Source organism: Leptonotus elevatus, chromosome 17 (assembly GCF_054856555.1).
Source record: "Leptonotus elevatus isolate MCC_2025b chromosome 17, RoL_Lele_1.0, whole genome shotgun sequence".
In the NCBI taxonomy this organism is placed as follows: Eukaryota; Metazoa; Chordata; class Actinopteri; order Syngnathiformes; family Syngnathidae; genus Leptonotus; species Leptonotus elevatus.
In genome coordinates, this window is record NC_141255.1 from 1,780,494 (window position 1) to 1,802,032 (window position 21,539).

General features: G+C 43.1%; 3 protein-coding genes across 5 annotated transcripts; all 3 read left to right on the top strand.

Annotated features, from left to right (window-relative positions):
* The first annotated feature begins 48 nt into the window (after positions 1-48).
* Positions 49-4,072, top strand: kcnj8 (potassium inwardly rectifying channel subfamily J member 8). The gene is made up of 6 exons (XM_086059050.1): positions 49-633; positions 1,391-1,539; positions 2,281-2,441; positions 2,658-2,797; positions 2,883-3,099; positions 3,491-4,072. Exons 1-6 carry the CDS (start codon positions 287-289, stop codon positions 3,743-3,745), a joined length of 1,269 nt encoding a protein of 422 aa, XP_085915176.1. The 5' UTR covers positions 49-286; the 3' UTR covers positions 3,746-4,072.
* A 273-nt stretch (positions 4,073-4,345) lies between these two features.
* echdc3 (enoyl CoA hydratase domain containing 3) lies at positions 4,346-6,873 on the top strand. The gene is made up of 6 exons (XM_086059686.1): positions 4,346-4,533; positions 4,803-4,924; positions 5,168-5,265; positions 5,335-5,535; positions 6,003-6,181; positions 6,266-6,873. Exons 1-6 carry the CDS (start codon positions 4,394-4,396, stop codon positions 6,417-6,419), a joined length of 894 nt encoding a protein of 297 aa, XP_085915812.1. The 5' UTR covers positions 4,346-4,393; the 3' UTR covers positions 6,420-6,873.
* Positions 6,874-7,098: 225 nt separating this feature from the next.
* atp5f1c (ATP synthase F1 subunit gamma) lies at positions 7,099-11,062 on the top strand. 3 transcript variants are annotated; one of them, XM_086060339.1, is made up of 10 exons: positions 7,099-7,208; positions 7,687-7,721; positions 8,442-8,573; positions 8,647-8,854; positions 8,938-9,081; positions 10,089-10,153; positions 10,223-10,378; positions 10,594-10,690; positions 10,791-10,809; positions 10,950-11,062. In XM_086060339.1, exons 1-9 carry the CDS (start codon positions 7,129-7,131, stop codon positions 10,795-10,797), a joined length of 924 nt encoding a protein of 307 aa, XP_085916465.1. In that variant the 5' UTR covers positions 7,099-7,128; the 3' UTR covers positions 10,798-10,809; positions 10,950-11,062. The 3 variants fall into 3 exon arrangements, with proteins under 3 accessions (XP_085916465.1, XP_085916466.1, XP_085916467.1); XM_086060340.1 differs by lacking the exon at positions 10,791-10,809; XM_086060341.1 differs by lacking the exons at positions 10,791-10,809; positions 10,950-11,062 and having other exon boundaries at positions 10,594-10,694.
* The last annotated feature ends 10,477 nt before the right edge of the window (positions 11,063-21,539 follow it).

Sequence of the window (21,539 nt, forward strand, 5' to 3'; positions counted from 1 at the left end):
TAAAGTTGACTTTTAAGCTTATCTGAGCACCTTTAGCGCATTTTAACCCCCCTTGTGTTTTGGCACCTGGAAGGATTTGAATTGACGCTTTAAGGTTAAGCCAGCAGAACCGCGTCCGGACCGAGGAGGTCGTAGGGCCGTCCCAGCCCTCCTCAAGAGCAGAGGCGGCTCCCAAACCGAGCCCGAAATGTGCGCGCATACGGAGCGAGTGCGCGCGTAAACGGCGCACAGACAACGACCTGCTTGTGCGTGTGCGTAAAGGCGCACAGGAGCGAAGCGAGAAAACATGCTGGCTCGGAAAAGCATCATCCCGGAGGAGTTCGGCCTGCCGGGGCTGGTGTCCCACATGCCGCGCAAGCCGGTGTTCCGCGACCGCGTCAACAAGGCACGCTTCATCGCCAAGAACGGCTCGTGCAACCTGGCGCACAAGAACATCCGCGAGCAAGGCCGCTTCCTGCAGGACGTGTTCACCACATTGGTGGACCTCAAGTGGCGCTTCACGCTCGTCATCTTCACCACCACCTTCGTCAGCAGCTGGCTGCTCTTCGCCATGAGCTGGTGGCTGGTGGCCTTCGCGCACGGAGACCTGGACCCCGAGCATTTCGACGGCTTGCACTGCGTCAATGACGTCAAGTAAGAGCTCACGCGCATTTGCTTGTGTTGTCAAAACTCCCCAAAAAAAAAAAAAAAAAAATGACGTCAATTTGTGACGTACTTATTAACGCTTTCTGATGAGTTTTCCCTCATTAAAGTCAGGAAAGTTTTCAAGTGAGAAAATGTCTTTAGTCCCGCCCACTCGGTCTATCTTTCTTCTCCTCTAATTGGCTGCTGACTAACTTAAGAAATAAAAATGTCATGCAGAATGGAAACCTTATTGGTGTGCTTTGAGAGATCGTATCCAATTTGACTTCATTGATCCGAAAATGATTTACAACCAAAAAAATACTTAAAATAAGTCAGGAAAGTTTCAAGTGAGAAAATGTCTTTAGTCCCGCCCACTCGGCCTATCTTTCTTCTCCTCTAATTGGCTGCTGACTAAGACTTAAGAAATAAAAATGTCACGCAGAGTGGAAGCCTTATTGGTGTGCTTTGAGAGATCGTATCCAATTTGACTTCATTGATCCGAAAATTAGTTACTACCAAAAAAATACTTGGTGCCTTAAGATGCGATCGAATTCATTCCGTGACCATGCTCGTATCTCACATCCTCTCGCACAATTGAAATGAATGGAAATGCAATTTAACTGTTCAGCCATCCCCAAACAGACCCATATTAATTTTTTTCGTTTTTACGTCCGTCCTCACTGTCTGTCCAAAAAATAAAATTACAAAATGGCTCTACACATGAAATATTTCGTAATGTTTACATAGCAACCCACCTTTCGTCCAGGTCGTTCACGTCGGCCTTCCTGTTCTCCATCGAGGTGCAGGTGACCATCGGCTTCGGCGGCCGCATGATCACGGAGCAGTGTCCTGCCGCCATCACAGTGCTCATCATGCAGAACATCGTGGGCCTCATCATCAACGCCGTCATGCTCGGTATGCATCTCATTTCGCCATCGCTTCGCACATTTAGCTCGCCTGGAACTGGCCCAGCATAGGCCAAGCGCCATGTTGTTGTTTTTTAAAGATAATTACATACTCGCCCTTCTGGAATTTTTGTACAAATATTGGACATTTTGAAGTTCAAAATGGCACCATCCATTTTTTTTTCATTAGTGTCATTAATAGTGCAAAAGAAATAATTTTGCAATTTTTGGACTCATTGACTTCCATTATAAATCATAATTTTACATGTTATTTCATGCACTGTACGTGATGTGTCTCTTCAGTGGGGCCTCAACTAAAGGTGAAAAAAAAAAAAAGTAAGTTGTAAATGTAAGAGCCTTAAAAGCCGCGAGAGAGCTAATTATCATTTTTGCTTGAGCTGACGTATATGTCAATGTGTGTGTGCGTGACGTGCGTGTGCAGGCGTGCGTGGTAAAAGGACCAATTCTGGACAAAATGTGTTTTAAATACATCATAGTTGCTCATTGCACACTATTGTTTTTATTGTGCATAGAGGGCAAAAAAAAATAAAAAATTAAAAAATTAAAAAAATAAACAAATAAAAAAAATAAAAAACATTTAGAGGGGTCGAAAGTTAAAAAAATCTTCAGAAATGAAGTAGTTATCACACTTTAAAGAGTGTGCCAAATTTTGTACAAAATACTCTATATGTGGGGTAAAAGTGATACACAACCCCCCCCAAGGGCTTGACGTGACCATCTTTTGGTGTAGGCTGCATCTTCATGAAGACGGCGCAGTCGAACCGGCGCGCCGAGACGCTCATCTTCAGCCGCCACGCCGTCATCGTCGTGCGCGACAACCGCCTGTGCTTCATGATCCGCATCGGCGACCTGAGGAAGAGCATGATCATCGGCGCCACCGTCCGCCTGCAGGTGGGTCGGTGGAGGCCGCTGACTTTTTTTTTTATCTTTCTTTTCCTTTATCTCATCCCGTAACCGACTGCGTGGCTCATTATGCCTCTTTAAAACCATCAACCCCGGCACCGATATATCGAAACACCCCCCTGCAGTGCCTCCGCTGTGTCTTTAGACCGAACTACCGCACCTGGCAAACTGCAAGAAGTCTCAGAGTGCGATGCTGTCGCGCAGGTGGTGAGGAAGACAACCACTCCCGAGGGCGAGGTGATCCCCATCCACCAGATCGACGTCCAGACGGAAAGCGCCGTGGCCAGCAACAGCCTCTTCCTGCTCGCCCCGCTCATCATCTGCCACGTCATCGACAAGAGCAGGTCAGTCCGCAATCACTTGTCCGCGTTACGGTACCAAGTGTCATTTGGTCCCCCCCCGTGTGTGTGCGCGCGCGTACGACGGCAGTCCGCTGTACGAGCTGTCGGCCATGGAGCTCCAGTGCAGCGACCTGGAGGTGATCGTCATCCTGGAGGGCGTCGTGGAGACCACCGGCATCACCACGCAAGCCCGCACCTCCTACGTTTCCGAGGAGATCCAGTGGGGCCACCGCTTCGTTCCCATCGTGACCGAAGAGGAGGGCGTCTACTCGGTCGACTACTCCAAGTTCGGCAACACAGTGCGGGTCAGTCGCGCGGCAGCCATATTTGTAGTCCAATTGCTGTGAAACATAAATCCATCCATCCATCCATCCATCCATTTTCTGTACCGCTTGTCCTCACAAGGGTCGCGGGGTTGCTGGAGCCTATCCCAGCTGGCTTCGGGCAGTAGGCGGGGTACACCCTGAACTGGTTGCCAGCCAATCGCAGGGCACACAGAGACGAACAACCATACTCACAATCACACCTATGGACAATTTGAAGTGTCCAATTCACCTGCCATATAAATAAATAAATCCAACAATAGCTTTTAAATAGCCGTCCACTGTAGTTTCTGGTGTGAAACTCAGCCATATGTTCCTTGTGGGATGTTGTCCCTAATGACGTGACATTTTTGACCTTGCGCTTTGACGACAGGTGGCCACGCCCCGCTGCAGCGCCCGCGAGCTGGACGAGAAGCCGTCCATCTTGATCCAGACGCTACAGAAGAGCGAGCTGTCCCACCAAAACTCCCTGAGGAAGAGGAACTCCATGCGGCGGAACAACTCCATGCGCAAAGGCGGCACCGGCAGCAGCGGAAGCCTGCGGCGAAACAACTCCGGCATGCTCTCGCCCAAGGTCCAGTTCTTCACGCCCACTGAGGGCGGTCAGAATGCGAATGCCGTCACCTGACACGAGGCCTGTGTCCTCCTGCTTTGCCTCCTGTGCGCGGGCCTGACCTCTGCCCCCCTGAGACTTCTTTGTCTCTTCCCAACTTTATTGCCAACATTTCTACAGCTAACGCCAGCACCTGCAAAAGACTGCAAGACCGAGATGAGAGAGATTCTTTCTGCGTGCCATGGTTATGCTTCACATACAAATGACGCAGAAAAAAAAAGAAATCATCACTTTTTGTAATAATCAACTTTTGTCAATTTAAAATAATAATGGAATAAATAATCAGTTGTGTCACTTTCTGAATAATGAACAAATTAAATAAACGGATATGAATTAACATTGTTTGGCTTTGTGCAACAAAGACTCGATACACGTTGTCTCTAAATTGTTGCTGATTGAAAATAAATGAAACTATACACACACAAAAAAACTATTTACAAACCAAACATGCTGTTTTATATCAAATTATTTTTTAAATCAACAAAACTATTTTAAATAACTTGATGCAACTATCCACTATACTGTGGGTTTTGTAATCAATAAATAAAACAAAAATAAAACACAAATAAATAAACTCGTCGCGTACATTTTACGTCACCCAACCGAAGCGGTCACGTCGCTAACCGGAAGTGTAAGGTGTTGTTTGTTTTGAAAGGGTCAAACATGACTGCAGCTGTTCGTACGATGCTGTGCAGTAGCACAAACTATTTCATCAGGCCACATCTGCTCACTAGACACCGGCTATTCTCTAACACAACGGAACCGGAACCACTGACCGTGCGCAGGCAGGACAGCGGCATCAGGTGACGAACTCGCTTGAAAAGAGAACGAAATTTTTAAACATTTAAAATTATTTAGACTGCAACTCACTACAGTCAACTTTGATTCAGCTAGTTCATGAGATTTAAGTCTTCTCATGAAATCGGCGTCTCTTTTGAAATATTTTGTTGTTTTTAAGCGCTTTCTGGACATTTTATTAGAGTACGTAGACGTGTAGGGACCAATTGATCTGCTTTATTTTTGTTGTAACTTGATGTCAGTAAATTAAAGGTGCATTTCTGAATGTTTGTAGAAGAATAATACTGAACAATCCCAAAAAGAGGAACGCTTTGTCTCTGTCCATGCTGGAGTCTCTTCGAGAAGACATCCTAACTGATGTGGACAGCCAAGATCTTAGAGTTATCATCATATCAGGTATACTTTGATAATATTTGCAGTTCGGCAGATGCAAAGATTTTTTCTTTTCGTCTGTTCGTTGCCCGTTTTGAGTTTGTTAAAAGTTGAAAACCATCTTTGGCATCTTGGTGCCAAGGAAAGAACTATGTAGCTTCATATAGAAGTAGTGTTTTGCTGCCATCTAGCGGCTTCTAGAGACAATTAATGGCAATTAAAATAACGGCACTATTTCCTGTCTGTGTGCGCATGCGCGCATGCCAGCTGAAGGTCCTGCGTTTTCCTCTGGCCACGACTTGAAGGAGCTGACGTCAGCCCAGGGTCGAGAGTATCACACTCGTGTGTTTCACACGTGTTCGCAGGTTAGTCACCTCACTTGTTTTAATGTATTGATTTACTTTATTTATTGACGTGTTTATTTGTGTGGCCAGGTGATGACTCTGATTCAAGATGTCCCTGTTCCGGTTATCGCCATGGTGAACGGCGTGGCCACAGCCGCGGGCTGCCAGTTGGTGGCCAGCTGTGACGTGGCGCTGGCATCTGACAAGTCCACTTTCGCCACCCCGGGTGTCAACGTGGGGCTTTTCTGCACCACTCCGGCCGTGGCCATCGGGCGAGCCGTACCTCGGAAGGTGCCAACCACCGACGTCGATATTATTAATAGACAGGACTTGCGAGAAAAAATAATGGGATTGTGAATGTGTTAGTCACTAATGCAATACACTGTTAAAGTTCAAGTGTCCTTTCATCACGAGTGATAACACCACATCGATGCTATTCGTTAACCCGTCTATGGCGTTTTCCATTGTTTGTTAGCATATAGCTAAACAAACTTCCCTAAGGTAACGTGTATGTTTTAAATACACATGTATTCTCTCTATTTTTTTTAAAATTATTTTCAACAGTTGAGTTCACTTCCAGGATACAATATCTAAAAATTTTACTTGCAAGTCGAGGCAAAATAATTGGATGGTGAACTCGCATCACGTCTTTTGTATCTCAAGGACTTGACTGGACTTGCTTCATTCCTTTAATCCAAAGTGACTTTATTCAAACTTGAATGTTAACACTTACTTACTTCCGACCTGTGACCCCGCAGGTTGCCATGGAGATGCTTTTCACAGGCACTCCCATCTCAGCCCACGACGCTTTGTTGCACGGGCTTCTCAGTAAGGTTGTTCCGGAAGAGCGACTTGAAGCGGAGACGTTAGCCATCGCCCGGCGCGTGTGTCAGGCCAGCCGACCCGTGGTGGCCCTCGGCAAGGCCGCCTTCCAGAGGTGCGCGCCGTGACGCTTTATGATGATGCGGGCAAGTTTGCCTCACTGATCTGATGTCTGTTGTGTCACTTTGTTGTGTCTAAGACAAATGTCTCAAGGTCGAGATGCGGCGTACGCCACCGCCTCCAAGGTGATGGTGGACAACCTCGCTCTGAGAGACAGCCAGGAGGGAATACGAGCCTTCATCGAGAAACGCAAGCCGGTGTGGGACCACCAAGCAGAAAATGTCCACGACTGATGTGCACTTCTCGGACGCACCTTGTGTTTTTATGATTGATCCGTGTGCCTTATAGAGCAGCATTGTGAAGATGCGTAATTGCACAATGGACTCATAAAACCAAAGATTCGTTGCATAATGGCACATTAATTCCACGGCAATAATGATGCATTACCAATTTAAACATAAAATTGAGAACATGAGACGGGATTTGAACCACATAGCATTAGAAGTGTGAAGATGTTCTAGACATTTGCCCACTAAAGTAAAATATTTCTGCTTCTTGTTTGATTTTAATGGCAATCGGCAACTAGTGTTTAGATGCATTACCGCCACCTTCTGGATTGGAGTGGAGATAAGCAGGAAGCTGTTTACATTCTACAGACTAAAGCTATGGCTTTTTGTTTGACTGTGTTGTATCAAATTTGAAAAAATATAAATTATAATGTAAAAATAAATGTTTCAATATTTGTGAGTACTGTTGCTTACAATATAATTAAATATATGTTTTAGTATAAAACGTCTTTCTCGTTTTTGATGACACTTTGCTCTTAATGTATTTCAGTGTTGGTCATAATGGTGCTTGTAAAGCTAAGTATTTTCTTTTCGGTGTTTGGTGTAAAAAGTTAGAAAACCGCCGGACCACCGAAAGCGTGGAGCCCTTTCAGCCGATTTTTCTTTCGAGTCCATGAAGGCATCACTCGTGGATGCGTTTTACTTGATTGTGCGCATGCGCAGTGCTGCTGGTCTGACCTTCATTCGCCTAACCATGTTCGCCAGGACCAGCGCCTTGGTGTTCTCCCCACAATGGTAACAAAAAGTTACAAGATTTTGTTGTTTTCTCGCGCCATGTCGTTGTATTGCGTTTCTAAGTGCACATTGATCATTATGACTAGAGTAGTCGTGTAACGCATCGAGGGTAATGAAAGTTAATGGTAGCTAAAGGACGCGCTAACGTGGAGGCCGCAGCTAATGAATGACAGCGGCTAGCTGGCTAATGCTAAATAAGCCGATGACATTGTTTTACTGTTAACACAATTTTGTAAGTATTTTCGCCAATCCACAGCTAAACCGTTTTAGAAAGACAATTTCCCTCGAATCCCTCTGCTACGTTTAGCTTGTCTGCAGTGTTGGCATTAGCACACATTTGCGCTAACTAAATGTCACAATTTCCTTAAAAACTTGGTGACATTTTGCATTTAAATGAAACAGTGGATGTTTGTTTTATGCACAACGCAACGTTTATATTATGCACAAGTTGCAATTGATGTGTGTTTTGCTTTAACAGTGGGCAGATCAGGAACATGGCTACCTTGAAGGACAGTAAGTTCACTTCTCTTATCCTCACAACATTAAACCTAATTATGGATAACGCTTAAATTTGATTTTCATTTTCCAGTTATAGTCATTTGCATTTTTAAATGTGTGAATGTCAAAAGATGAACAAATCCGCAGTTTTGTAACTTTTATTGTACAAAACACAAGTTCCACATATTAGGCAAAAAACGACACACAACGTTTATATACATTGTTTTCCGCATATTCACAAATCACAGATTCTCTTATTTGCAAACTTTATTTGGAACTTATCTTCATTTGCTGGAATAGTCACCTTGTGCACCGTTTGGTGGCACCCTGATGTAGTGGAGCCCCGTTGATGTTAATTGAGGAGCTTCATTCAGATAAAAGCAGCACTTTGCTGACATTTTGTGCCAATTCTATATGATGAAGTAAGTTGAGGAGTTTCATTTAGACAATAGTAGGGTCTTTCAATTACTTGAGGGTTTTCCCTATTGGCACCAAGGCTCATTCAATTCAAGCACAGTATGATGAGATAATTATGTCTTGACAAATGCACTAACTTGCTTCTGCCATCTAGTGGAAGAGCATGTCATTACATTATTCTGCCTGCCAGCCTAGTGTATGTTTCTGGCATGCATAGATGATCCAAGATGCATTATTTGTGGTGAATAATCAATTTTGTAGCAATTATGTGAGTCTGTTGGTGAACACGTAACCAAGTGACTCTCCAACTGTGCGTAGTCACCATCCGCCTGAAGTCCATCAAGAACATCCAGAAGATCACCAAATCCATGAAAATGGTGGCCGCCGCCAAGTACGCTCGAGCTGAGAGGCAGCTGAAGCCCGCCCGAGTCTACGGCGCCGGAGCCCTCTGTACGTAGACCTCGATCGTTGTCCCCGCTCCGCGCTGAAAACAAATATCGACTCCTCCCGTTTGTCTTTCCAGCTCTGTACGAAAAGGCGGAGATCAAGGCGCCCGAGGACAAGGCGGCCAAGCACCTGATCATCGGCGTGACATCCGACCGCGGGCTGTGCGGCGCCATCCACTCGGGCGTGGCCAAGACCATCAAGAACGAGATCGCCAACCTGACGGGCAGCGGCAAGGAGGTGATGGTGGTCAACGTGGGCGACAAACTGAGAGGCCTGCTGCACAAGTACGCCCAGCCGTAATCCCTCCCTCGATATCGCCCGTGACCCGGCTGAAATGTTTTTGCGTTCTTGTCGCACTGCTGCTCAGAACTCACGGCAAGCACATCATGCTCAACTGCAAGGAGGTGGGCCGCAAACCCCCCTCTTTTGGGGACGCGTCCATCGTCGCCAGCGAGCTGCTCAATTCCGGCTACGAGTTTGACCAGGGTGCCGTCATCTACAACCACTTCAGGTCAGCAACACGTTGACCTTTTCCTGCTCAATGTTCATTGAAAAAACAAAAAACAAAAAAAACAATGGTTACTTTTTTTTCATAGAAAAAGCAAAAGACCTGACATTCAAATAAATTTCGGGTTTTAGTTGTTGTTGTTTTTCCCCTCTGGAGTTAACTTTTTTTTTCTTCTCCTCAAACCCCAAAAAGCTTTGACATTTTGTTTTTCTTGAGTATTTAGTTCCACAGACATGAAGTAAACATTTTACAGGTCTTTATAGATGTGAAAATTAGTCAAATGTTGGAACTCTTTGGGGGGGGGGGTAATTTTATTTTTTGAATTCACAGAAATGGAGTCATTATTTTTCCTTCATAATTTGACACATCAAACATAAAAAATACATTTTATGACATAAATCTTAGGCAACATTCGAAATAAAAAAATTCAACTTTTTTTTTAACACAGCACAAAAATAACATCTGTGTAAAATAATTTTTACTTTACGCATAATGGGAAATATGTTTGGGGAGAATAATCTGTTTTCAATATCTTAATATTGACAATGAATGTTTATTTTTTTCTAATGGTACAGTATTTTGTCTGAGCATTATTTTTCACATATATAATATTATTCTAATATATATTTTGCTGTACAGATAATGTAAAAATACACTCTTTTAATGTCACTGCCGCAATGATTGTACATTTTCAACCATGTAACATCCTTTATAACTACCACTTCCAGCTCTCTCTCACGCTTCTCTTGTAGCTTAATGCTAACATAACACACAAAATACCATAGACAGGCCAAGAGAAATGATCTTTGATGTTTCAGTAATAGGAAACCTTCAAACTGGTCCTTTCTAAACATCATCATCATCTTGCTCGTAATTATGCTGCATCCGTTAGATCTCAGTGCTGCCCCCCCCCAAGTTGTGGCACAACGTGGTACTACTCCGAATGTGAGCACTTCTAAATTCCGACTTGCAAGCCGGCGTTGACTTCACCGTCCATTCTCCTCGCGCAGGTCTGTCATCTCGTACAAGACGGCCCAGAAGCCCCTCTTCTCCAATGACGTGGTCTCCAACGCGGGTAAGGTTTGGGCCGCATTTGGTCCCGTTCAAACGTTGCCACGCTAAAAGCCTTCTGCGGCATCCGCAGAGGCCATGGGCGTGTACGATGACATCGACGCCGACGTGCTGAAGAGCTACCAGGAGTTCGCCATGGTCAACGTCATCTACCTGGCGATGCGCGAGTCGTCCACCAGCGAGCAGAGCGCCAGGATGACCGCCATGGACAGCGCCAGCAAGAACGCTTGTAAGCAAACCAAAAATGTAGTAACTGTACAGAAAGTCAGTATGGGTGTTACCGTGGCAACCAGAGTTTCCCAAAATCCTTCAAGTTATCTCGTCAACGTAATTGGATATATTTGATGAATTAAGGTGCTGGGCCAGGCAGTGACCGATTCTTCCTGTTGTTGTTTTTTTTTTTTTTCTTTTGATTGACAATCCGCCTCCGCGCCCGATCATCAGCCGAGATGATTGACAAGCTCACCCTGACCTTCAACCGCACCCGACAGGCCGTCATCACCAAGGAGCTCATCGAGATCATCTCCGGAGCCGCCGCTCTGTAAGTCTTCATCTTTCATCGTCATCATCGTCCTCTTCCAAACGTTCTAATCATTTTGCACGCCTTCACGCATCTATCTGCTGCTCTGTGCTGAATTCAGGAATTGAGCCTTGCAGGAGGTAACCTGGTAGTTGTTAGCCAACCGTGTAGGCTTATGTTGAATGTGTTTGGAAATGGTTAGCTTCTACTTTAGCTGGCAGTCATCACTCAACTGCAGTTTTTTTTTTTTTTTTTTATGTTGTGTGTTCTTTTTTTGCAGGTAAGCGACGAGGTGAGACGAGACCCAACGTTTCAATGTGATGCAGACGAATCTAGCGACGTTTATGCTTGTGTTTGTAAAATATATACAGAGAATAAAGCTCTTAGACCATCTGCTCAACTTGCTTTTTTTTTTTCTCCTTTCATTTCGTTGGCGAAAGTTAACTCCTCATTAGCTGATGGATTTAAATGAGGAAATCTATCGATAGCCGTGAAACAATTTTCATTTAATTGTGTTTGTTACCTAATTGAAATATTGGCTTGCCGGAATCATTTCTGCATGGCAAGGAATATACAATATTCGGAAAAGGATAGGTTAATTAAAAGCAATTTCTGTTTCACAACTAATATTGCAACCTGCATTTATTTCATGTGTTCCATTTTGCAAACTTATTTTCATTACAGACTAACTTCAAATGTATAAAATAGCTCATTTGAACAAAAAGCATGCAACTTTGTATGTATAATTAATTTAGTTGCAAATGATTTACCAACAATGAATATACTGTAACTTTTTGTGTTTACATTTCTTTCCAACTAACCCATTTTCATACTAAATGTTGATTTAAAAAAAAAAAAAAACATTATTGGAGTAGACCTGGACAAACCTATAGTTAAAACGTGTAAAATTGTATAGTATGGTAAAATAGTAAAATGTATCAAATGTTTAATAATTAAAAAATAAGTTCTTTAAAAAAAAAAACATGGGAAACCCAAAATTTCATTTATTACCAGAAAACAGATGTCAGTGCACTTGTAAAAATACAATAATGAATATAAATAGGCAGAAATGTTGCTGTCTGTTATCTGATCGCGTTCTTCAGGCGTTCCTAATAAAGTGTCCGCCAAGTTGCAGCTCTACTTTTGTCCACTGGGATGTGCTGTCGGATAGGAAATGCTTTCACACTATATTCAACAGGCATTTCAATTACGCCACAAGCAGCTGAGTAAAATATTCTTTTTCACTTTTCTTGATAATGTCACGTTTTTACATAATGTTGGAGAATAGTTAAAACTAAAACGGTACCAAGAAGATCTACTTTGCCTTTGTTGACTTCTGTGCTGTCAAGCGCACTTTATGTTTAAGAAAGAGATATCGAAAGAGAACCAATGAAAAAAAAGTAAAAAGTAAAAAGAGAGCGAGAGTAACAATGCAAGAAAGTAAGTGCTCCCTCTAGGTAGCCTAAAGCAGTACTGCAGTCCACACCACACCTGTGATGTGACTGTTTCGTTAATGAACTTGACACATTTCCGGTTTCCCCCGGATGGTAAATGGGTTGTTTTATTTACGGCTTTTCTAGCGTGAAACGTGAATTTTATGATTTGATTTGATGTATTTTTCATTTAGTGACATGCTTCAGTCAACGGATGTGGATCAAGTCCCAAGTCTTGACAAGTTGAAGTCTGCTTTGTAGGTGAGTTCCACGCGACAACTTCTTTCACACGAATTGAAAATGATTCCAGTGTAGTTTTCAAAATCATATTGCGTGTTGAGCCCGTCACATGATCAGTCCGTCACATGATCAGTCTGTCACATGATCAGTCCGTCACATGATCAGTCCACATTTCATTTCCTACTGTTTGCTATTGTGTCTTTTCTTGAAAATTGCTCTCTTGCCAAAATGGTCCTTATGCGAGCTGTTGTTTTGGCCAATTTATTATTATTATTATTATTATTATTATTTGCTTTGAATTGCGAGCAAAAATTCGCTGTATGCTGGCATTTTACTGCCAAACTAAACAAGACAAAAAGAATGACACATTGCATATTTAAAACAACCACGTCTCCGCAAAAAAAGGAAAGTCAGTTTAGCTTAATGCTAAGTTAGCAAAGCATTGCTAATGCTAACACACTTTTCAAAATGCCATCGATAGGCCAACAACTACAATTGGTGATAAGGTTTTAAGCAATGGTTATTTGAACTTTTGGAACAACACGTAGCGGGACAATATAACAATACTCGCAGGCGTTTGTTCTTTATCCTCTGAAACTCCCCCCCGACTAATATTACTGCAGTTTACTGAGGAGCTGTGACCATTTCCATGAAGAATTACACTGTATCTGTATTACGCTATTCTGTTTTTCTTATTTAAAAGTTAGAGTTGGTTATTTTACCCTGGACTTGTATTTATTATTCCCCCATCAATCAAATGAAAAATAGGTTTGGAATATAATTTTTTTTTACAATATCACGGCTCGTTTGACAGTTTTTGCCTCCGCAACATGTCGTTGACATGCTAGTACACCAAAGAGTGTACTAGCATGCTAGATCTCACGGATATGTAGGAAATATTAAGTGTCGCCATTTTGCCATCCCACAAAGACGGGAGCAACTCCTGCGCTGTATCCCGGGGCGACGCCTGATTCCCCCTCGAACCCCTGTTCCTTATCTAACCCCCCCATACAAAAAGCTATCAGCTGCGTGGACATTTTGACTATTTATGTCAGACAAGGTCAGGGTGGTTTGGAGCATCTGATGAGATAGCGGAGACAGGAAAAGAAACATCGATTATTTTATTTTTTTTCCCCCGCCCTCTTTTTTTTACATAGATGAGGGAGGGCGTGCAATGGCGCCCTCTCTTGGCACCTGTGGTCTCTTTTATATCTATGATGTCAATAAATAAATGTCTCCACGCCATCTTTTGGCATCTTGGTGCCAAGGAACTGTGAGTTGGGAAGTTTAATTTAGACAAAAGTAGCGCCACCATCTTGTGGTCTATAATAAATTGTCATATATTGGCAGATTTTTTTCTATACGTGGCAGGGTTTGGTGCTTACGCTGTATGTTCTTGGGGAAAAATAGGACATTATTGCTCTATTAATACTAAAAATATTTTTTAAAAACAAGATATATTCATGTCATTGCTCAAAGCAATGCATCACATGAATTAATTATTATTATGTGACAATTATAATTATGAGAACTTTTTATTTTTTTTAAAAAATAAATTTATCTAAAGTTAATGTAAGGTAGAGTCATTGGTTCAATTTGTTTGTTTTATTGGTGTATCAGTCCCAATATGAAGGAGTACACTTAAAAAAAAAAAGAAAAAAAAAAAAAGAAAAAAGGAATGGTTTGCAATTTATTTTACCGACTGCACCCAATTTGAGAACCAGTGGGATGGTGGACGTCAAACTGGTTGCCAAGGAAAACATTTTGTGTGTGGATTATGAATTGACTCATTGACAGAATATTGACTTCAAGTGTGTGTGTGTGTGTGTGTGTATTGTGCTGCCAATCAAGTGTCGGGTTCCAGTAGCTGGCTCTATATGATAGATGGCCCGGTCCAACCCGGGACCCCCCCGACCCATGCTGCGTGGATGCATGTCACCCACGCTTTGAAGTGTGTGTGCGTGTATGGCCCAGTGTCAGGGTCCCGCTGAGCGTGGTGGCCCCCAGCCTTTTCCTGTCCAGACCACACGTCTAACTAAAACCCAATGTGTGTGTGTGCGTGTGTGTGTGTGTGTGAAGGCTAATCATTATTTTATTGCACATCCAGTGAACACCCGCTTATTCATCGTTTGGGATTTGCAAATACTGCTGCTGTTCACTGATGATTAAAAAAATAAAATAAAAAAAATCAAGCCTTCGCTTTTCGCGAGCTGTTTTGGCGCTCAGGCCAAAGCATTTTGCTACCAAGGAATGATGATGACGCGAGTTGATGGCTTTTGTTGAGACCAAAGTAGTGCTTTGCTGCCGCTGTTTGGCATCTCTTGGCAATTAAATAAATAAAATAAAAATAAATATATATAATTTTTTTTTTTTTTTACGTCATCGTCTCAGGAAAGATGCTGATTGGATTGAATGGAGTCAGAGCTCCACCTAGTGGACAAACGGCCCAAGGACATTTTTGAGAAATTTAATCGCTAAATATCCAGACAATTTTGAATATGATTTTTTTTTAAAAGAGTAAGTTATCAGTTACCACTAGGCCCTATTTATAACCATGATAACGCCCCAATGATCACTTCTTCATCACCTGTGTTCACTTCCATTCTATTACTTCCGTATGTTATCTTTTTATCGTTATTTTTATAACACACGTTAACACCCTTATCGTCTTCTTTACAACCTGTGATCACTTCTTGATGCTTCCTTCCTTGCAGCCTTTTGTCAAGTCCTCATAACCAAAGGGTCACTTCCTTTTTTTTATCAACTTTCTTATATTTCTTATATCACGATAACCGGCGACCGCTTCCTTATCGTCTGGCTTGCACCTTGTGATCAATTACTTGCACTCCCTTAAAAAAAATCTTGACAATAATATGTTCTATGCAGCCCCACTCGTCTAAATATGGCATTCTGGTTGATATTACGTTAGTGGAATAAGAGTTAAGCATCAAAATCCAGCCATTTTTTATCCATTTCAGGGGGCGGCCATTTTGCCACTTGCTGTCGACTGAAGATGACATCAATGTTGCTCAGGTGACAATCAATCACAGCTCAGCTTCCGAAAACAGGTGAGCTGCTGTGATTGGTTGTTGCCCGAGCGACTGTGATGTCATCTTCAAAGCGACAAGTGGCAAAATGGCCGCCCCCTGAAATGGATAAAAAAACGTCTGGATTTTGATGTATTGCTCATATTCCACAAATGAAGTATTAATCAGAATGTCATGTTTAGACTCGTGAGGTCACACAGAACATATTATTGTCAAGAAATGTTTACGGTTGACTTCCTCAGAGTCTCCTTTTTAAACCTTTGATCACTTCCTGATGCTTATTTCCTTGTCGCCCTTTTTTGCCAAGTCCAAACTTTCTATCCCTCGTATCGGACCGCAATCTCGTCTTTAGAACCGACGATCACTTCCTAATAGTCTCCCTTATAACTTGTGATCAATCACTTCCTTTACAACCCGCGTATATTTCCTTACAGTTTTTGCTTCGAACCGCTCGAGCCCGCGTTCACGTCCATATGGTCTCCTTTATACAGTCTTAACTGTGATCACTTGCTAATAGCTCTCCAAAAACTGCAATTGCTCTCCAATCCGTTTCAGGGATTGATGTTATGATAGGTGTCGCGTACACTGGGGAGGAAAAGAAAATAAGTGGTGTAAAAAAAAAAAAAAAAAAAAAAAAAAAAAATCCCTTCTCCTTCTTGTTCGCCATCGTCGTGGTATTCCTCGGAGTGTCTGCTGCCAGCAGCCGGCGTGTTTGTCGGGCGTGCGGGAGATTAGAGACACCAATGACAAGCGCAGCGTCTGATAGCGTATCCGCTCTGAATTACAGATCAGGCCTTTTTTTTTTTTTTTTTAAATGATATTTTAAATAGTCGCCGCGGGCCGCCACTTCTCATTGTTATGACACTAGTAGCATATTTGGGCGGGAGAAGCCGCGTTGGCGCTTATTTAAATGAGAGAAGCGAGAGAGAGAGACGCACACGCGCGCACACACACGGGTGGGAATGAAAAGGGAGTCTTGTGAAAAGGACAAAAGAGAAAAGGACAAATTGTAATTAGTTAGATTTTTGTGTGTGGAGTCCATTAAGTGTTTGGAGCGACGAGGCGAGTCTTTGATTGCCTGGCTGGCGTGTCGCGCCTTCGCTCGTTTTGATCACTGAATTAATGCCACATTCCCTCGCAAAAAAAAAATAAATAAAAGGATTTTTTTTTTCTTCTTCTCCCGACTGACAGACACATCAGGAAAGGGTGGTGGGGGGGGGGGGGGGGGGTGTAGTGGCATCAGCGGGGGGGCGGGGGGGTGTAGTGGCATCAGCGGGGGCTGGGTGGCGCTGTTGCCCCGTCTTTCCGAGAGCATTTTGTGCCGGGAGGGAAGCCTCGAACCTGCGCTTCGTCTTGGTGGAAGGAAACCTTTAAAGAATGTAATCCCGAGCCTACTAGTGCGCTGAATTGGCCATCTACTAGTATGCTTGGTATCCACTATTTTGACAATTCAGCGTGCTAGTAGAACAACTCGGGTGCACTAGTAGAACAACTGTCTTCTTCTGCCTCTCACTACTAAATGACATTTCGGCACACTAGTAGAATGAGTGTTATTTTTTTCCCGCTACTGCTTCCACTATGACATTTCGGCACACTAGTAGAATGACTGTCTTCCTAGTGTTATTTGTTTCCCCGCTACTGCTTCCACTATGACATTTATGTGCACTAGTAGAATGACTAGAGAGCACTAGTAAAACCACATAGGTGCACTAGTAAAACGACTACATGTCCTATTTATTTTTCCCAACACAGTATGACATTTCTGCACACTAGTACAACAGCACATGAGTATAAAACTGGGGCGCTAGTAGGACAAGTGGAGAATGCTGGTAGGACAACAGCGGTGCACTAGTAGAACGACCGTCTTACTTTTGGCGTTTTTTTCCCCCCATGACTGCCTTCCTCTCTTGTATGACATTTCTGTGCTAGTAGTCTTTTTTTCCACTACTACTACTGTATGATGCACTCTAATAGAACAGCGCGCTAGTGAAATAACTGGAGTGAACTAGTACCCCCCCACTACTGCCTTCCACTATTTTATATCATTTCTGCACACTAGTGGAATGAGTACGTCTTACTAACAGTGTTTTTTCCACCACTGTACGACATTTATCTGCACTAGTAAAATGACTATTGTGCAGTAGGAGAACTCCATTATACTTGTAGGGCAAAACTGCACCATCTGCATACTACTAAGCACTTGATGGTAACTAGGAAGAATTTTGTATTGTCACTAGTAGTACGCAGTTGCCCATTGGTGCATAGTTTTGCCTCACTAGTAACATGATGTCGTACTTGGGCGTCCTCGTCGTATAGTAGTTGTAAGAGAGTCTAGTATGCTCATACTAAAGAAGGCGAAGCACAAACTAGTAAATGGGCAATAGTGGACAGTGCACTAGTAGGATGTTGAATAAACGCACCAACAATTTCCATGCTTGCCGCTAACGTCACATGCGTCCTTTTTGTGTGGTTTTGAGTACAGGAAAGACACACACACACACACACACGCGGAGTGGGCTAATAGTGCCTGCTGTTTGTTTACTCGTGGCAAAACGGTGTGTACAACGGAGCCACGAGAGAGGAAGTAGACAAACAAGCTTCCTGTCTGTTCTCGTGAATACAGTAGCGGAGGAGGCGCCGTCACGGCGACGAACGGGACGCTAGCGCCGTGCTAATGCTATGCTAATTCACAGTGCCCACACCAAGCGGACCCCAAATTTTTGTTCCTTCCTTTTATTTTTCCTTTCTTTTTTCCCCATTTCCCTTTTGTTTACCTCCCTTTTCTACCTTCTCATTTCCTTTCCTTTTTCCTGTCTTCCTTTTCCCTTCCCTTCTCTCATTTCATCTCCCTTACTGCCCTCCACAAAGCATCCTCTCCTACCTTTTTTATGTTTACCGTCCTTTCCTATATTCTTACTTCATTTCCTTCCTTTAGCATCCTTTGCTAGCCTTTAATTTCCTTTCCCATCTTGCAGATAAGAGCGTGTCCACCGGCGCTAGCGGGGAGGATATTTACACACCCCCCCCCCAAAAAAAAAGGAAAAGATGACATATATGATGAAATAAACACACACGGCGCTAACATTCAGTTCTCTACAGCAAAGCTGCCGAGCTCCTGCAGGCCCAGGAAGAAAAAAAAATAAATATGAAAAAGCCATTAAATCCGACATTTTTCACCTTGGCTCGCACATTGTCACGGATCAGAGGCGAGAAGAAAATGACTGGATGGCGATGAAATGGAAATAAATGTGTGTTTTCACATCAGTCCGATGTACATTTTGACGCTTTATGTGCTGAGATCGGGGGTGGTGGGGGGGGGGGGGGGTTATTATTGTTGTGTTGGTGCCGCATACACTGCAGTTAACCCTCAGGCCTTTTTTGAATTTTATACACTCTTTAAAAAAATATTATTTTTTTTTTTAAACTACAATTACACGAACACTCCATTTGCCTCAACACAACTAAAATGGTGGAGAAAAAAAAGGAAGCAAGGTGCAAAGTATCGAGTCAGACACCGTGTGAACAAACCTGCAGCATGCACGCATTTAATTGAATTATTCTCCGTTTGCGACAACGCCCGAGGGCCGAACGGCGTAAATATTCAAGCAACTTTCTTTCTTGGACTTTTCCCAGCCTTTGTGCAGTCAAGCTAAGATATTCATGGCCGCCGCCGAGCAGCATCAAGGCGCCGACCTTTGACATCACATATTCAGTTAGCCAACACCGCGAAGTTTGTATTTTTTTGCGCGAGTGCATGCAGTGGGGGGAATGTGTGCAGCCAAGCCGGACTAAAGGCCCGGCTCAAATGTGGGCTTAAAGCTAACCGGGTCACAGCTGATGGTGTGACAATCGAGCTGCGCGCGTGCGTGTGCGCGTTGCCAAAACCAATCGACTTTTCCCATGACGTCACGGAGTTTCAATCTATTCTTGCCCTGCTGATGTTGTTGTCGCTCCGTCTCCGTCTCCGTCTCCGTCTCCGTGCCGGACGTCTGTCGGCGTTTGGCGTCAGGCCGCGTTGACTTTCTGACGTATCGACGCCGCCATCAAACGCCCGCCGGCCCGCCGGGTCGCTTTGACACAAAAAGTGTGTTGAAAAGACCTGCCGCGAAAAGTGCAGGTGTGTGTGATTAGAATGATTTGAGCTTTGAATGGCTTATTTCATGGTCAGCGGTCAGAGAGACCAAACAAAAACAAAAGTGTTTGTCAAGGTCTGGAAAAGTCCCAAATCCGCAACAAGAAAAGATGAAAAATCTTGTCATCATTCTTGTTTTAATTCAGCTTAAAAAAAAAAAAAAAAAGCTTCTTCATTTATTTATTTTCATTCAATTATCTTGTTGAATAATTGGATGATTTATTTATTGCAAACAATACAAAAACTACGCTGCATAAAATAAAAGTGAATTAAACATTGTATATTCAAACACAAAAATGTTCAACCAAAATGCAGATGAATGAAAGTTAGTTAGCGTAATGCTAACATATGAATGGAAACACCCTAGACAGGCTAACAGAAATGAGCATCAATGCTACGGCAAATTTAACACAATACTGATGGCTTATTTTTAACATAGATATCTATAAAGACTCGACGGGGCGGCCATCTTGTCACAGGCAGGCAGTCTGGTTGTTGTATTGACTGTGAGCGAAGGTGAGTCATCTGAACAAACGTAAACTCCGTCATCTCGCTTCGGTTTGATTTCTCACAAACTTTAATAAAGTAGTAAGTAATTCTGGATGGATGTTTATTAACTATATGGATTGTTAATTATTATTAATTAAACTGCTCGATAATCAGTTGATTTTCGGTAAAACGCTATTTTGAGTTATTTAAAGGGATACTTGAGTCATTTTCAGCAGTAAGATTTTTTTTTGTCTATAATTAATGTGATAACTTCATTATTTTTCATGTACAACTAATACCTTTAAAAACAAATTTTTCCACTTGCTGTCAACTGAAGATGACATCACCTGTGCTGAGGAAGAAGGTAACGACCAATCATGGCTCAGTTTACTGACCAAACCCAGAACACAGATATATAAACAGAAATAAAGAAGTTATCACATTCATTCTGGACAGAAAAATGAACTTTTCCCTGCTGAAAATTGAGTCAAATATCCCCTTTTAAAAGAACATGTATGATTAAAAATACATAGTAATAAATGAGAGAGGCGGAGCGAGGTGACTGTAGCAAGATGGCGGCCCTTGCGGACGTTCAATTTCATTAAGCGCGGACGAGACATCGAGTCTTTACAGATATCTATGATTTTTACTTTCTGTTAATGACGCTGCATCTCCTCCAGTAGAGCTCAGTGCTGCCCTGGCATGTTGTGGCACAAAGCGGTACTACACGAAAGGCACGCAACTCTAAATTCCTACTTGCCTTTACAATGGAAGCTTTTTGTTTGCCAACTCGTCAAGTTTCAGTTGAATACTGTGTTAACCCTTTAAAATCAGCGTTATAAATTGGGGTCGCGAACGACCAACGTCAATGCAGCAGCGTCGGTTGGCTGTACATCCGGTCGCAAGCGGCTTCCTTTTTTCGCCACCTTTTTGCGACGGCGTGTCATTCCCGAAGTTGACGGAGCGCGACGCCACGTAATTGCTTCGCTGAACCCCTCGCCGTCGATATGAATAATCTGTCAGCCGAGGTGGAGGCCGCCGTGGCAATCGCTGGTGTGCGCCACCGGAGCGGAGGAGCGCAGCGTGCCCCCCTCGCCCGCCCCCCCCACGTCCGCGCTGGCCATCCGGAAAAACATATTTGGACTTTCCTTCTTGGCCACACACACACACACACACACACACACTTCTTATCTGTGTGTGTAGAGGGATGGTGGCGGCACATGCCGGTTAACCTCCTATCTGATTAGCTGTTAGCAGGTGGGCGTGTCCAGAGATTTCTTTTTGGAGGAAGGATGTTTTGACAGGAAGGAGGTAAAGTCAAGAAGGCAGAGAGGAAGCAAGGAAGGAAGAGAGGAAAAGAAACAAGGATGGAAAGTATGATGAAAGAAAGTCATTAATACAAAGTTCCATTTGTTTTTTTTGTGTACTGTTATGGTGACGTGGTGTGTGTGTTTGTGTGTACATTGTGTTTTCGTGTGTGTGTGTGTGTGTGTCGTTACAGTATATACAGCATGTTTGTTTTTATCAGA

Bases quoted from the DNA above. Each gene is read 5' to 3' on its own strand.
- kcnj8 (XM_086059050.1), top strand. From the start codon at position 287: ATGCTGGCTCGGAAAAGCATCATCCCGGAGGAGTTCGGCCTGCCGGGG. The intron at 2,798-2,882 runs GTCAGTCCGCAA...GTACGACGGCAG, and splicing joins CACGTCATCGACAAGAGCAG to TCCGCTGTACGAGCTGTCGG. The intron at 3,100-3,490 runs GTCAGTCGCGCG...CTTTGACGACAG, and splicing joins AGTTCGGCAACACAGTGCGG to GTGGCCACGCCCCGCTGCAG.
- echdc3 (XM_086059686.1), top strand. From the start codon at position 4,394: ATGACTGCAGCTGTTCGTACGATGCTGTGCAGTAGCACAAACTATTTC. The intron at 4,534-4,802 runs GTGACGAACTCG...GAATGTTTGTAG, and splicing joins AGGCAGGACAGCGGCATCAG to AAGAATAATACTGAACAATC. The intron at 4,925-5,167 runs GTATACTTTGAT...CGCGCATGCCAG, and splicing joins TAGAGTTATCATCATATCAG to CTGAAGGTCCTGCGTTTTCC.
- atp5f1c (XM_086060339.1), top strand. From the start codon at position 7,129: ATGCGCAGTGCTGCTGGTCTGACCTTCATTCGCCTAACCATGTTCGCC. The intron at 7,722-8,441 runs GTAAGTTCACTT...AACTGTGCGTAG, and splicing joins CATGGCTACCTTGAAGGACA to TCACCATCCGCCTGAAGTCC. The intron at 8,855-8,937 runs GTACGCCCAGCC...ACTGCTGCTCAG, and splicing joins CTGAGAGGCCTGCTGCACAA to AACTCACGGCAAGCACATCA.